The 15,963-nt window shown below is 32.9% G+C and overlaps 1 protein-coding gene across 14 annotated transcripts in view; it reads left to right on the plus strand.

The window, feature by feature from the left end:
• The window catches only part of LOC140671401 (uncharacterized), a 156,416-nt gene that overhangs the window by 3,048 nt on the left and 137,405 nt on the right, over positions 1-15,963 (plus strand). For 4 of the 14 annotated variants that reach the window (XM_072902673.1, XM_072902665.1, XM_072902685.1 and 1 more), the window contains exon 2: positions 1,052-3,625. In XM_072902673.1, the coding sequence (XP_072758774.1) occupies positions 3,476-3,625 (150 nt within the window). In that variant the 5' untranslated portion in view covers positions 1,052-3,475. Of the gene's footprint in view, positions 1-764; positions 3,626-5,311; positions 5,747-15,963 lie in introns of those variants that run through there. The other 10 variants (XM_072902721.1, XM_072902655.1, XM_072902753.1 and 7 more) reach the window with 5 other exon arrangements.

The raw sequence follows: 15,963 nt of genomic DNA on the forward strand, positions 1-15,963 counted from the left end.
AACATCACATACGTCGTACTTGCTGCACGTCCCGTTTTAATGCGATTGTCTCGTCGGTCAGCCACATTCGTCGTCGTCGTCGTCGTCGTCGTCGTCGTCGTCGTTGTCGTCGTGGTCGTCATCATGTTGTCCATTCATCTATATCGTACGGCAATGTCATTCATCATCGGCGACTTCTTCCGCTAACGCCATCCCGTTACCGCGTAATCGTCGTCTCTCGCGATCGTAATGTCACGTATCCTGGTTCTCCCACGAGAGCCAGAAGATGCGCGCGGATCTCGTTTATTCACGTGATCGAGCACTGGATGCACTCGTCAGTGTTGCCCTTGTATTATATGTACAATATACTGCTGTTTTGAAGAGATTGTTGAAATATCAAAGTTTCCGCATCAAGTTGTTGTCTGTTTCTATTCAATGACCATTTTTCTTGTAACTACAAAGTTGAATTGTTATCTAATATCTGGAAAATATTGTTCTAACTGCATATATATACTTGTATCATATATTACATAAATCTGAACATCAGACACACATGTAAATTGAAGTTTCTAATTTTTCTTTTTATATCAAGTTTTTATATCAAATCGTCTCTTTTCGTAATATTATTACGTATACTCGAAATATGCTAACAACATAAAGCTGTTATATATATATATATATATATATATATATATATATATATATATATATATATATCGTGTGCACTTGGAAGATTGCACAAGTCATTTGTATTATAGATTATAGGTTTCTCATAGGTTGTGAAGTTTTGCAGATTCAAAGTTGCTTTATTACAAGTTGTCTCTTCATATAAAATTGTTTTATCATCGCTCTTGTAAGATGTACGTATAGTGAGATGATCAGAGATATGCTGTTATATATATGCAACTTTAAGTTCTACAAGCAGAATCCTCCATGATCCCCTTATAGTAATCTAGAGAGAGAGAGAGAGAGAGAGAGATATGTTCCAATTTTCGATAAACTATCACGCAGTGATGTCGTAGAATTCAAGAAATGCTGCTTCATGACGAGAATCTTAATCTTCTTTCTAAAGCTCGCATCGAAGTGACAGGAATGGATAACTCGTGTTTTATTTGAATCGAAGAATTAAAAAGACGAATGTTGGAACGATATCTTTCAACGACAGTTATAACGTGAGACAGTCTGGTTTCTGTCCTCGTGGTGAACGTCGTCTACAGAATCGAACGCGTGGGAGTAAGAAGGGCTGCGAATTACGAGGAATTGAACATAAAGGGGAGAGGACGTAGAGAAATTCAAATATCGTTTCGATCGATCGGGGCGTCTCGCAGCTTCCCTTGGAGCTCTCACAAGCGATTGACACCGTACATACACAAGCATTACAGATTGTGTACGTTCTACATTTAAGGAAGATTATAGAACCGCGATGTGTAAGTGGCGAAAAACGGTAAACGTTAAGTTAAACGCGAGTGTTTGTGCCTGCAATTCGATGAACTAAACTCGTCTTAAGCGCCAATCGAGGTGAGTCGTTAAATAGCGTCCGTGTTACGCGTGTTCGAATTATTTTGCTACTTGCGATCGACGCAAAGTGAAGCGATACGGTATCCAAGGATGGAGAGGAATCGGAGGAACAAGAGGTCTCAGCGTGGAAGGACAGGATTCGCGTCCCCGTGCGTTTCCTCTTGAGGTTCGCGACTCGCCGAGTGTCTTCGCCGAGTTAATCAAACGCCGATTAATAGCGTTTTTTAAACAAGAAATTTGCATCGATCGATCGCGAAAAGCAAACGAAACGCCGTTGGTGTCGTTTACCTCGCAGACGTGCGTAATACAAATTTCTAAATCGACGTGAGCACAAGAAATACGCTGAGTAGCTGTATCTCATCGCGACATTTTTCCATCCTCTTCGGGTGTGCTGACGAAAATCCTTATCGGATCCTAATCACATTTACATAAACGGACTCTACATACTATAAAGTTCAAGTTTTCCCCTTCCACTCGTGCGGGACACGTGCACGTTCTGCGATAAGGCAGAGCGCACGAGAATTGACGAGAGTGTCGGCCATGTGGAGGGGCTAAGTGAATCGAAGGGCCAGGAAGGAAAGACAGTAAGAGGCAGCCGCGCGAAGAGGGGGCATGTTCTCCTCCTCGCGTGCTCCGTGGGCGCCCACGGGGCCAGGCCTACCGTAAACAAAAGCGACAATTTGCGAACATTGAGTTGCGAATATTTGGAAAGCATAGACGAGAAAGGAAGGACACGATTGACGAGGACAATCTACACAAATCATAGTCACATTTCTCTCGCATTAAACGGACTCTTCAGTCACCTCTTTGCAACCGCTATTTTAGCAATTTAGAACTATCAAAGACCGACTAAACATCAAAAGCACGTATCGAAAATCTGAAAGATATCTATCGTATAAGGAGAGAAAAAGTTTTTATCTAATCGAATATTCGGTTGAGTAATCTGGAATGTTGCGTGGAAATCTTATGAGGGAGAAGCTGCTACGAAATAGAAGCGACTAATATATCGGAGTTGAGAGTTAAATTAGAAGATTAAAGAAGATCGACGAAGCGGAAGGGAGGTTTGCATTGGATCGAAAATCGATCGTACAGCGAAAGAATTACAATGGTCACGCAATTGACGGGATCGATCGTGATTTAAAACGCTGCAAAACAAGCCCGGTAGGAACGCGGTGTGTTGGACATTGAGCAAGAAGAATCCGAAAGGACCATCAGAGAGTCGTGAGAGAAGGAAAGACGGACAGTCACGTACGATTATATTTTTGCTCTCGCGGGAAATCAGCGACTGTGAAGAAGCGAGACTATCGAAGACCCGGCGAATAGCGAGATACCGTTGTCGTTCTTCAGCACGGTGGCCGACAGATAAATAACGAGTCGATCACTTCGCGCAAGGCGCATTGGAGTGCAATTTCTTCGAAACAATTCGTGAAGATACCCCTTGCCGGCGTTCATGCCGATGGTCGTTTTAACCGCATGCCGAAAAATTACCTCGAAATTTCATGGCGCGCTCCGCATCCTTCGCACCTGATCGAAAATTGCGGTTGAGCCATTATGAAAATAAGCGGCGAGAAAAAAAGCAAAGCTTCTTTGCTTTCAAAAATATAGGCTCGTAAAAATAGCGTCTTAAAATTTCGCGAGGACAAACGCAATTTCAGGATAAAAAATATCGAATTAAACGCGATAAGACGCGAGATAATTCAAAAAAATTGACAACAAGAGATCGAACAAAATCCAAAAGGTATCCAAAAGGATTCAAAACGAAGGCAAATATTGACAATATTTACGGAAAGTATTTGGTAAAGAAAAATTTAGCATCCCTCCGCTTTCCCCTTTTCAACAACTTTTGGCGCGGCAATTTATCCGCGCGCTGCTTCTTACGGTGGCTTAAGGATATCACGAGGGGAACCAGGATGCGTCTCGGCCTCTCCCGCAAAATTGTCGGGAGTATCAGACCTTTTATCGGGAAGAACAGGGAGAAATGAAGTTATCAGTGTCGGCTTACACAGCTCAGGCCAGTGCTCACAAAAATCTCTGCAGTTATCAGCATCAGCGAAGCTACGGAGCCACAAATCAAGCATCCACGGCCCGGACCCCCTCAGACCTTGCGACGGTCCTTCCTGCCCTCAAGGTATATCAGGTTATTTATGTATTACGGCTAAATAATCTTTTTCATTGCTCAGAGCGCTTTCCAACTGTGTATTATGAGATATTACGATGTGGCTGCTAATTTGATAATTTTTACACAAAATTTTTTAATCTCTTTTTTTTTAAGACTTACAATAGTACAAATATATCTAATATATATAGAATCTTTCTACTATGCTGCTTTCTATCTACGGACTTTTTGATTAATTTGAAGTTTACTTTTTCTTTTCTACTGTGATCTATAATAATTGAGTGAAGAGTGAAATAGGTGGTGAAGCCTTACTACGAGTATATACTTTGCTATTCTTTCGTTAATGTGGGCCGTGATGCACATACGTTGGGCGAGAACAGCGCCTGGAAGCTTGAGGTTAGATATAGGGTGTCCAAGAAAACTATCGAATATTTTTCCAACTATTTCTTCTCTAAAATGATTTTTTTCTCAACAAAAATATTGAGGAATTTCATCATATTATCATACACATATAATGGGTTTTTAATATATTCTTTATCTCTTATGATTAAGTTTTGAATTAAATTTTTATTGAAATCCCAAATAAAATTTTTGTCATTTATTTTCTTTCTTCTGCAGATTAATTCTTACTAGAAACTTTTTATTATTATCTGAAAATGGCAAAAACCGTGATATTCTTGTTCAAGAAGAATCGATTCCAAACTTATTGAAGAATATATATATATAGTTAAAGTGCATCTGGTGATTTTCTTTAAAGTACTCTTTATCAAATTATACTTATAATACTTATAATAAGCGATTTTTGATAATTCTACGTCTTATAACGACATTTGTAGGTACTTTTACTCATACATTTTACAGAGTTTGTTGTACTCGCCAAGAACTTTAGTGGAACATTAAATATATAAAGTTATGGTAGATTTAATCTCTAGTTACCTACTAAAATTTAGTGGGTTAATTTAACGGGAAATTTAATTGTCAATTAGTGCTAATTGTTGTTAGAGCAACGGGATATTTCGCGATTCGACGGATGATTAAATTTAATTGCTAATTAAATAATTGATCGATGACGAAGTTGATTCTAATTAAAGGATGTATTTAATTTGGACGGTGTTATATAAAAAATGAGTTAACTAAAATAATTGTGAAAAAATTATAATTAAAATAAATTTTTAAACATGTTGTTAGAAGCGAAAATAAATAACGATTATTTTAAAAATTTCGTCTCAAAGTATATCGAAGTTTTAGATTATCTATATATATATATATATATATATATATATATATATATATATATGTTTTATTTATTGTAAAATGTTAATATTTCATAAAATGAAATCTAAAATGTGAAATAATTGCTTTTTGCATAATATTATTTTATTGATTTCTTGTTTAACGAAATAATTCATATTTCTCTCTTTTTTTTTCTCTCTGAATTTTTCGAATATACTATATCAGATATATATATATATATATATTGACGAATTTATCAAGAGAATTTGACAAATAATAAATCTAAGAATTTACTACACACAAACACACATTAATATAATAAAATATTTACTCTGTGACAAATAATAAATATGAGAACAGATATGTGAGATATAATTGATAAAAAATGTTTAAAGTACATACATTCGTCCGAACAGAGAAAATAATAAAAAGTTGAAATATCTATGAACAAAAAAGCAGATTGCATTGCTCTAGTATTTTACTAGAAAAGAATACAAACATGTAATTTTTTTACATAAGACATTTTTTTCGCTAAATAATTTGTTTGTTGCAAATGAAACTTGGAATTTTGAATGACATACAACGTACAATGTTGAATGTGAAATTATTTTTGCAGAACTTTATGCTACCATCTCAGTTGCGCGTCTATTTGTGTATGTACATAATTGATTTTTCTTTCAAAATTTTCTCAAGTTTAACTCATTTCTCTGCATAACATTGTCCATTTTAGATCAATAGGGTTCTAAAATTGTGTAGTATAAATATAAATTATATTGTTTCTTCTGTGTGAATACAGCTCTGAATGTTGCAACGTAGGGACAAGAACGCGCGGTCGAAAAAACAGCGCAGTAGAAAATGTCGAAAAGACATTCAAGACCGGTGGTTCGTATATCACTTCCCGTAAGTGTGTCATCATTAGTATTATTATTTCTTCTTTGAGTACACAGAAGCATTGTACAATGCCTGAAAAGTATTTATATATACGTATCCACTCGATTTTCCGCTCTTATTAATCAATTTGGTACTATCGCACGAATGTCCAGTACTGCCAGCAGTCTATTCTATCTATTCACCAACAATTGTCATTTTGTCCTCTTTCTATCTCTATATAAGGCTCATTTTAAACGATCTGTAATTTCGTGAGAAGAATATTATCTATGAATGTATTCTGTCTTGAATTTTGCATCGTCTAATATGGGCCTGAAACTTACGTAGAACTTGCATCTTGAAAATTTACTTAAATCTGCCATCGTTTTAACATTCTGTACGATATGGATTTTCAAGAGTTGCTGCTCACTTTTCATCGGCCTGTTTGCTTGGTTTTCCTATTCTACATATATATAGTACTGTTTACTTAGAAATTCCTTCTCTATTTTTTATCCCTTATTCTCTTGTTGTCTCGTCTCTTATGATGTGTATTGTAAATAGCACAACACTATTGCTATGTTTTCGTAAGAATATAAAGAATTGCCCATTCCCTCGAATATTACATATTTTAGTATTATTTAGTAATATTAATTCACAGGTTTTAAAAATGTAATTCTTATCTCAATAATTCGTTAAATTATAATAGCATTTCAGATGTGTTTTTTATTAATTGTAAGATTTACTCGATTTGTCTCTCCGGTTAGTATTCTTTAATTACACTATATTCTGCAACTCGAAATTGCTGCATCTAATTGCGTTGCTACATCTACAACTAATATTACTGGAATATTCATTACGTAGTTTGACGCGCAACATGACTTAAGGTAGCATAGTGCAATATTATTTCGAAAGAAGAAGCTATTACACATTAAACATATTTGTCTAAGTAACATTTAACAAACATCTCTCATCAATGAATGTGTGCAAACATATAGCATTTCTTAATTTCTATTACATCTTGTAATTTCTATAAAACATACGCGTACATAAATATCTATAATGTATAAATAAGCGAGAAATGTGTGCGTGTGTTTCATCAAGAATATTACCAGCAAATATATATTAAATGTAAAACCTTGACAAAGAATTTATATATTTGTCATAACATATTAGATATTTGTTGTCTTCTTATTTCGACTTTACCATTTGAAGACAATCGAAACTCAAAAACTACAATAACAAGCTCTATAACTTTCAGGATACGATTCACGATACGATGTCATTGAGAAACTTCGATGTTCTTTTCCGTTGCAAAAAGTATATCGAAAATGCACTTTTCAATTTACTCCGGTAATAATGGTAACTCGTTATGGTACTAGGTACAACGATTCTCATCAGTTTTATATTGCTTCAACTGTAAACTAACGAGTTAAAAAGAATTTTACATATATTTTGTAATAAAGCAAAAACATAACAATTGTGAAATTTACAAAGTTTTACTCATTGCGTGTAACTTGTCGTACATTCTCTTTCGTTTTTCATTTTATTATTTTAATTTTTTTATCAAAAAATTATTATCACAAAAGAGCAAAATAGTCTTTCTAATAGTAACAAATAAATATTTCTAGGAAGAAATTATATATATATATATATCATCTCAAATTGTATTACGAGATGGGAGTTAATTAAATTTTGGAATCAATACATATAGATTCTACAATTAAAGATTAATTATACGACGAGAAGAAAAGTTTTAACGGGTCTCTAATCTCAATCTTCGAATCTCTGATAAGATAAAGATAAAAACCTCCAATCTTGCTCTTAAGAAGAAATATGATATTTTGACATTGTGCTAACATCTCGGCTGTAGTGAACAATAGTTGTGCTACTCACTACGATCTTGTTTAAACATGTCAAATGCAGCTGCATAAACATGATAAAATGTAGAGAAATGTATAAAACGTGCGTTAGTTTCTTAGAAATCGAATTGATTGACGAATGAGTATCTATCACAGTGCTTCGTGATATAAAATTTATCTGCGACCTCAGAGGACAAAAATATTCGTACTTGAATAAACTTCTATAAAAATTTGAATAAAAATGCATTATATTTTCAATCTATAGGTATATACGCGATAAAATAATTTTTATTTTAATGACATTTGTCTATTTGCGTGTTCTATATTTCTATCATGATATATTTAAACGCGTTCACAGTATATAGTCATAGTATATAGTCAATAGCGGAAACCGGAAATACACACAAGTAGCCAATAATCCAATAAAGAAATCCGGACATTGCGTTTGAATTGGCGCTGATAATCGATAGCGCATGTTACATACATATACATATGAGTGCGCGGTTGATTGAATTGGCAACGTGGTTATCGCCGAGCATAAATATCGGAATATTTTGTTGGATGACCGGGAAGCGTAAATTAGTACATAACTTACCCACCTATTGACCTAACTTTACCTGTCTAGCGCGTTCTCTCTTCTCTCGTGCCTTGCACTCTTTAACTTCTCTCGTATAAAATAAACGCTTTCCAGAAATAAAGACATCACGCGCGCGCGGACCGCGCGCGCAGCGCGCTGCCCAATTACTGCTAATTGCCCTCCGAACGTTCACGCACAAAGTGCTCCTGGGGGACGAGCACTGTGAGAGATCGGAACAAGCGGTTACGTCGCGTGACACGAACGATACCACTTTAATTACGCGTATATACGTTACCGGCCAGAACACGCGCGCCCGCAACTCGGAACATTGAGTTTGATGCACCGGCCAGACAGCTCGCGCTGCATCTTCATAGAATGAGAGAAATTAACTATCTAGGTGTAGATAAAAACAAACAAAATATATACACACACACCTTTAATTGTGCAGTGTATATATATATATATATAATTAAATAGAATTATATAGCTGCATATACTATAATTTCTGTTCATAAATCATAATTTTCTTGTAACACGCTTCTCACTTTATAAGAGAATTCACTTTTAATAAACGTATATCTATAGAAAATCGTCTCTCAATTTGAATTTTCGTCGAGTATGCGAAAATTGGAGTCATATATCTTAACACTCTGTACCGCAAAACAGGACTATTGTCTTAAAGGAGATAGTGTTGAATCGTTATGCCAACTCCAAGTTTATTATCCAAGACTATCTTTTCCCTCTCTGTTAGATAAAAGTATCACGACACGAATTACTAAATTTTCTTTCCTCATCTTTATTATGTAAAAAATAATTGCAACAATTATACAGGATGCCCGACAATTCGTAAAAAATCTCTCGTGTACAGATAGAGCGGATCAAACAGGGCAAAATAGTACTTTACCATTTTGCGATTTTCGCCATAATTATTGAGAAATTAATTGAAAAATATCGACCAATTCGCGCCAATATATGTATTAACGCTCTGCGAAACGAGACAGCCCGCTGTCAAGCGGTCGCTAGAAGTACAATGAGAAGATACAGCCCACTGTTACAGGGTTACTATGCGTGCGACTGGCAACCGCGTGACAGCAGGCTGGCTTTTCTCGCCACGTGCAAATACTCACACGAATTGGTCGATATTTTTTTAATTATTTCTCAATTATTATTGCGAAAATCGCAAAATGATATAGAACTTTTTTGCTCAGTTTGATTCTCTACCTGTACACGAGAGATTTTTTTTATGAATTATCGGACACTCTGTATATATAATTCATTAATACGTAATTAATTTCAAGGGATTTGAAATCGGTATTTAGATATTTCTACGTGATTTCTGCAGATGTGTAATTTCATAATTTCTGTAACAATTAATAGATCATAACTGTATCAATCTGTGAAAAAACTTAAAATTTACGAATAATTGAAAAAAGATATGACATAAAAAGGAATGTTGCGTACATGAAAAGCGAAGGATTGACTTATTAGTTTGAGTCAAACTTATATAATACATCATGTAAAATGCATTTTTCATCCCTTTATAAACGTTACAAAAGTATAAAAGAAATGCATTCTATGTAATATATGCATACTAACAATAAGAAATGCGCAATATTTTCTTCATTGTTCGAAAAACAATACAATCGTAGCTATTGTGCAACAAATAAAATTGTATGATTCTTTTTATAAAATAAGTTAATGCAATAAATTGAATTACAAAATAATGTTGGCTTTATAAAACTGAAACTATACGAATTGATGATGAGTGTTCATTTTTTTGAAGATTATATTAATTTTTCACTCATTTATAATATATGTTGAAAATTTGTCATCAAACAAATTTAAGACAATATTAAACCAAATTTAAATTATAATAATTTGTCTAACTTACAGAAATAAATCTTAAAACAATATGTGAAATATTATTATGTTGCTCGCAATGTCGTGCAGTTGTAATCATTTTATTGTTCTTTTCGTCTAGTCAATTTTGAAATATGTCAATTTTCGGAAATTTGATGTTTGTCAAATTTTTTTTAGTAAATTTCGTGTTGTCTCAAAGATTGGCCAACGAAATTTAGATGATATTATACATATTTATGTTCACAATATTATCGGAGACAATGCTGAAGAGACAAAAATAATTGTCGAAACGTCCTATATTATATTATGTATTTAATTAATCCATGTATTTGAATGTAATAAATAAAAAAAAACACCTAAATACTCGTATAAGCCTATTATTTCATTAGTTAAATTTGTTTTAACAAAACGAGCTTATTAATAATTAGTACATTAGTTATTATTTGTCATCGAAATTCGCAGCAATAACTTTTCACTATTGCTTGACTACACCTATGTAATACATTTCGCGTAAGGGTTTTAATTAAAAAGATTCTCGTGTTTAGTACGGTTTGGTAGATGTCCGTCATTCGCGAAAGCAATTTCGCCAGATCGAAACAGGGAGCCGCGGTTCGTCGATTCATCGAGAACGGTCAATTATACGTTATTTTTCTTGGAATTCTTATTTTACGTCATCAGACCGTATCACGCCGTGGGCGCCGACGGCACGACCCAGGTCGTGAGGTCATCATCTCGTGTCGTGTTTTATGCAGACTGTCGTTACGGCCGTTGCAACTAAATCGAGAAAATCGTGACGGCTATTTTCCATCTTCGGTTGGCGTTCGAGAACGAAACAACATTGAATGTCAAGTTATGTTATGAAAAATTTTTGTTCATGAAAATTCGGAATTCCGAGATTCCAGGACTCCAACATCAGGTGCATTATCGTAAATTCGAAAGTTTCTACATAAAATTTTCTCAAGTATCAAAATACAAGAATTCGCCTTCAAGATCTTGCACTTTGAGATTATTCTCAAGATTTCTCTTTTGCAAATATTTGATAGTAGTGTAACATCACATTAGATTATATCAATAATAATCCCATACAGTATAATTGTTGCAATATGACAAATAAATAACATTCGGAAAAATTTTAAAATAAAAATTTTATAATTATATTTTTTTTTAGAATAAAACGTATAGAAAACATATGAAATATATTGAAGAAAAAGTTGGACTTAAAATAAATGTTTGCAATTATATTTATCTAACAATAAGAAATATTATATTATAAATTTACATATAATATATATATATATATATATATATATATATATATACAACTGTACATATAATTATATGTAATAATATAATATTTTATAGATAAACAAATTATTACAAACATTTAAAGTTCAACTTTTTTTGTATTTTATGTGTCTATATATACTTCTGATATTTATCTATCAGAAAGAAAAATATTCTTATATGCAACATTATTCAACGAATGCATTATTGCAAATTCATAACGTTATAATATTGTTATAATATTTAGTTGCAATCTTCCTAATAAAGGCGGACGTTTTAACGTCGTGCTGTAATTCCACAGCAATGGTGCAGCCACATTTCGTAGTGAATTTGCAATATTGCAATATTACGGTGAAAGATTGTTGCAATGTATACAATCTTTCTGTGCTGTATGGGAAGTAACACATTTATGTCGAATAAAAAGTATTAGCAATTTTCCATCAATTTCTCTAAAGTAATTTTTTAATTTTTAGATTTTTTACGTCATAATTTTTTTACACATTGAAAATTGTATATTAAATATTGAATTATTTTTATCATTCATTTTTCAATATATGCATGATATAAATGCTAATGTTTTTATAAACAGTGTATTAATTTCATTCGGAAATATAAGCAAAATTTTGTTTCGCTGTTTAACGTATAATATTATTATTCATCACAGTCAACAAACACGATATTGAAATTGACAAAAGTTGCCGGGCATCCTACGGGTACAATATTGACGTAATGCTTGTTTGAGTTCCATCTTCCACGCGAAGGTAAACCGAAATAAGCGTAGCGCGTAGTGTACATACACAAAACGAACCGTCACGAAAATTTCTTAATACCGTGGTGCGCCCTGGCAACGCGCATTTATTGGGTCGCAAGCCGTTGGGGACTTGTATCCAAGTGTCGTTCCCAAGCACGATAATACGTCTCTGGAGATCTTGTCGGAATTCTTCCCCCCTGGCTGTGACGCGTTACTTTTCCTATTTCAACTTCCCCGCTGTATCGTTAAGCTGACGACATGCGTTCCCTTTACGATGCACCATGGTCATCCCTTTCATGAGATTTATATAAATAGTTGCTTACTACAATTTTTTACAGGCCTTTTGCGTATTGACAGTCTCGATAAATTTGCACAAATGCAAACGCGAAACACGGAGAAATCAAATCAAGCTGCGATACGATTCCGAAAATATAACATTATTTCGATTAGTTTTTTTACGTGAAAAAAAAAGATGTACAAATAATTATGCAGATATAGAAAGCCATTCTTGATTTCAATAATTTTTGCATATATGTATTATCAAGATCATCCAAGGGCTTTACATAATCTGCTCTTATATTTAAGATTGTCTTAAGTAAGATCTTAAAATTCTATTCGACCATCTGATTGGTCGAAAACGTAGTCTTAAGTTGACTAAAAACATGACTTGAGATGATCTTACATATAAGAACGGATTGCATACCGGCCTAATTAATGTTGTGAAGTTTACCTTAAACATATATATGGTATCAAAAAACAAAAAAAAACCACTTACTCTCAGCGAACAATGTAATACAAAAACACATACTATTTATTATACTTTTTTTATTAATAACTTTTTAAAGTACAACGAATACCGATTAAAATCTTCACAGCATTACTCAGAGTGATAATCTTGATAACACATGTGAAAATTATTGAAATCGAAAGTGGTTTCCTATATCTGCATAATTATCAAAATTTGACATTTACACACACACATATATATATATATATATATATATAATTATCAAAATTTGACATTTACACACACACATATATATATATATATATATATATATATATATATATATATATATATATATATATATGTGATGAACAGAGTTTGTCACACAAAGGTTAGTGAAACACCAACTAATTTTTATTTTGTCATTCATATTATTAGAAATGACTGCAGTAAAACTATTACAGAATTATAACAAATTTTGTTCATACATTGTGTCGTATGTATTTTACAAACAGAATTTTTTTTTATTATAATATTATAACCCGAGAAAAAATGGGTTTAATATGGTCAGATGTAAACATACATAATTAGATATAAAAAGATCTGATAATATATGTAATTTTATATGATCATATATAATAATATTCAAAAAATAATGCGTAATAATGATATTATATGACATATTTTTATATAATCATATTTAGTTAAATCTGATTATACATATATGAAAACGGATCTCGAATATGATTTTATAAAGATAAGATTGTATCACGCCAAATTTCAGATGTTATTTTATATGATCAAATCATATCGTATCAAATTTCAGATTTAATTATATATGGATAAATAATATTACATATGGTCAGATTGCGTCAAATTTCAGATTTAATTATATATAATCATATTTAATTATATATAATTATAATAAGTTTATTTTTTCTCGGGTAATAAACACACACAATTTGCATAACTTTGCAATTAACGATATCAACCATTGAGACACATTATATGTAGCAGTGACAATATCATTCAGATGGTTCACTTACTGCCTTGAAAGAAATGTTGGCGTGAGAGAGAGAGAGAGAGAGAGAGAGAGAGGGGGGGGGGGGGAAGGATATTTAATAATGTTCTACAGAAATCAACAAGCGTAACAACTACGTCGATATATAACAGGAAGCATGTTTGTTTACGCGGACGCGCATGTTTGCTGACGTTGCAATGTGCGTACTTATGCACCTGCCTCAATCCGACTATGTATCTATGTAGTATGTAATCCTTGCATGTAAAATATAATAGAAATATGCAAAGTAAAATATAGTTGACAACATTATTATATGTATTATTAAGAAAGATATTTTTTCGTTACGTGTTGCAAATAAAAATTATGACATATTAGAAAGGGTGTCGTGAAAGTATACTTTTTGTTATAAAAAGTCGGTCACATCGCCCGCAATAATTGTCTGTTGTAATAAAGAACGTCAACCCCGTCCACGAAAAACGCTTTCGCTTAGATTCGTATAGTACATATTTCTAGAATATTAATAGTGTATAGTTTGCGAGCATGAAACGGATTTTTGTATACAAAGAGGAAATCTCGGTTGGCCAACAACTGGAAGTGACATGATTCGCGATGTGGGGATGAGGATAGGGATGGGGATGAATGGGAGAGGGAGCAGAGAGGGGGTACTCCGATTAGCTTGCTATGCCAAACACTCTGTCAGAATTCGCGCGGAGTACGATTCCCATTTCGGATGAAGCTCAATGCTTCACGGGATCTTCACAGTGATGTCTGATCCACGATTGAGTAGTACTACTATTTCGTGAATGTTGAATAGAACGCGATAGTGCACAGACATGCGTAAATAGTTACACGAACCGTAATTACGACAAATCGTTAACTTACGCGAAGCAAACACGCTAGTTTGATTTAATCCTAGTATACATGTGACTTGCACTCATGCTCTCTTACGTCTAAGTGATGAGAATACAAGAGAGATTTGTACAAGGATTATATAAGCATAAATTGCTAATTCGTATCTCTGGGAGGAATACGTCTTTTTTTTGTAAAGTATAATTTATGCGAAGTGATGGAATTTATTTCATTCATAAACATAATAAGTTTAGAATATGTGTTTGAAATAAAAGCGTTTCTATTTAAATCGCATCCTGTTGATTCGTATTACATAGTCTAGAGTTTCAAAAAATTAAACAGTTTCGATACTGAACTATATGTGTGTAAAGGATGTCCTAAAATCTTCGAATATTATTTTTAAGAACAGATTCTCTAGCCAATTTGGAGAGGATTTTTCGTCAGCGAAAATGTTGAGGCATCAATAATTTTTGAGTTATAAGTGATTGAAAAAGGACTTTTCATATAAATTAAACTTTGTGGATTTAAAAGATTAGCAATTACGGCTTTCAGTTAATTAATTTCAAGTGGATTTTAATAAAATTGTAATTTAAGGCTTAGCTAGATATTTAATGGCAATAATCGAAAGTTTACAAAAATTGATGCTTTCCCCTCCATCTATTTTCGCCAGAGAATTCGTCTTTAAAAGGATATTCGAAGGTTTTAAGACACTTTATAAGTCAAACAAGCTTTACATTAATGCTCGATAATTTGGATAAGGTTCCTGCTTAGAAATTGTTTAATTAATAATTATTCATTTGGATCTTAATCTCTCTGTTTCATAACTACGTCAGCGAAAAGGATAAGGTAGAGGAGTTACTACGTAGATTACACATAGATTCTGCCTCGTTGATGTAGAGTGTAGTAAACTATATTTACTCTGCGATATGAAGCATAACAGACAAGACTAGCGATTAAACTAAATACTTGGAAACAGCATGTCGGTTTGCAAATCTTGATCTGACGATTTTACTTAAATTCGGTTCTTCCATGTATCGATACTGTTATTGGTATATTTAAAAAATCTACATTATACATATATATATATATATATAATGTAGATTTTTTAAATATACCAATAACTATATTTATAACTATATTAAAATATATTTAAAAAATCTACATTATATATATATATATATATATATATATATATATATATAATGTAGATTTTTTAAATATACCAATAACAGTATCAATATATGGAAGAACCGAATTTAGGTAAAATCGTCAGATCAAGATTTGCAAACCGACATGCTGTTTCCAAGTATTTAGTTTAATCG

This window comes from Anoplolepis gracilipes, chromosome 1 (genome assembly GCF_047496725.1).
Source record: "Anoplolepis gracilipes chromosome 1, ASM4749672v1, whole genome shotgun sequence".
Lineage (NCBI taxonomy): Eukaryota > Metazoa > Arthropoda > Insecta > Hymenoptera > Formicidae > Anoplolepis > Anoplolepis gracilipes.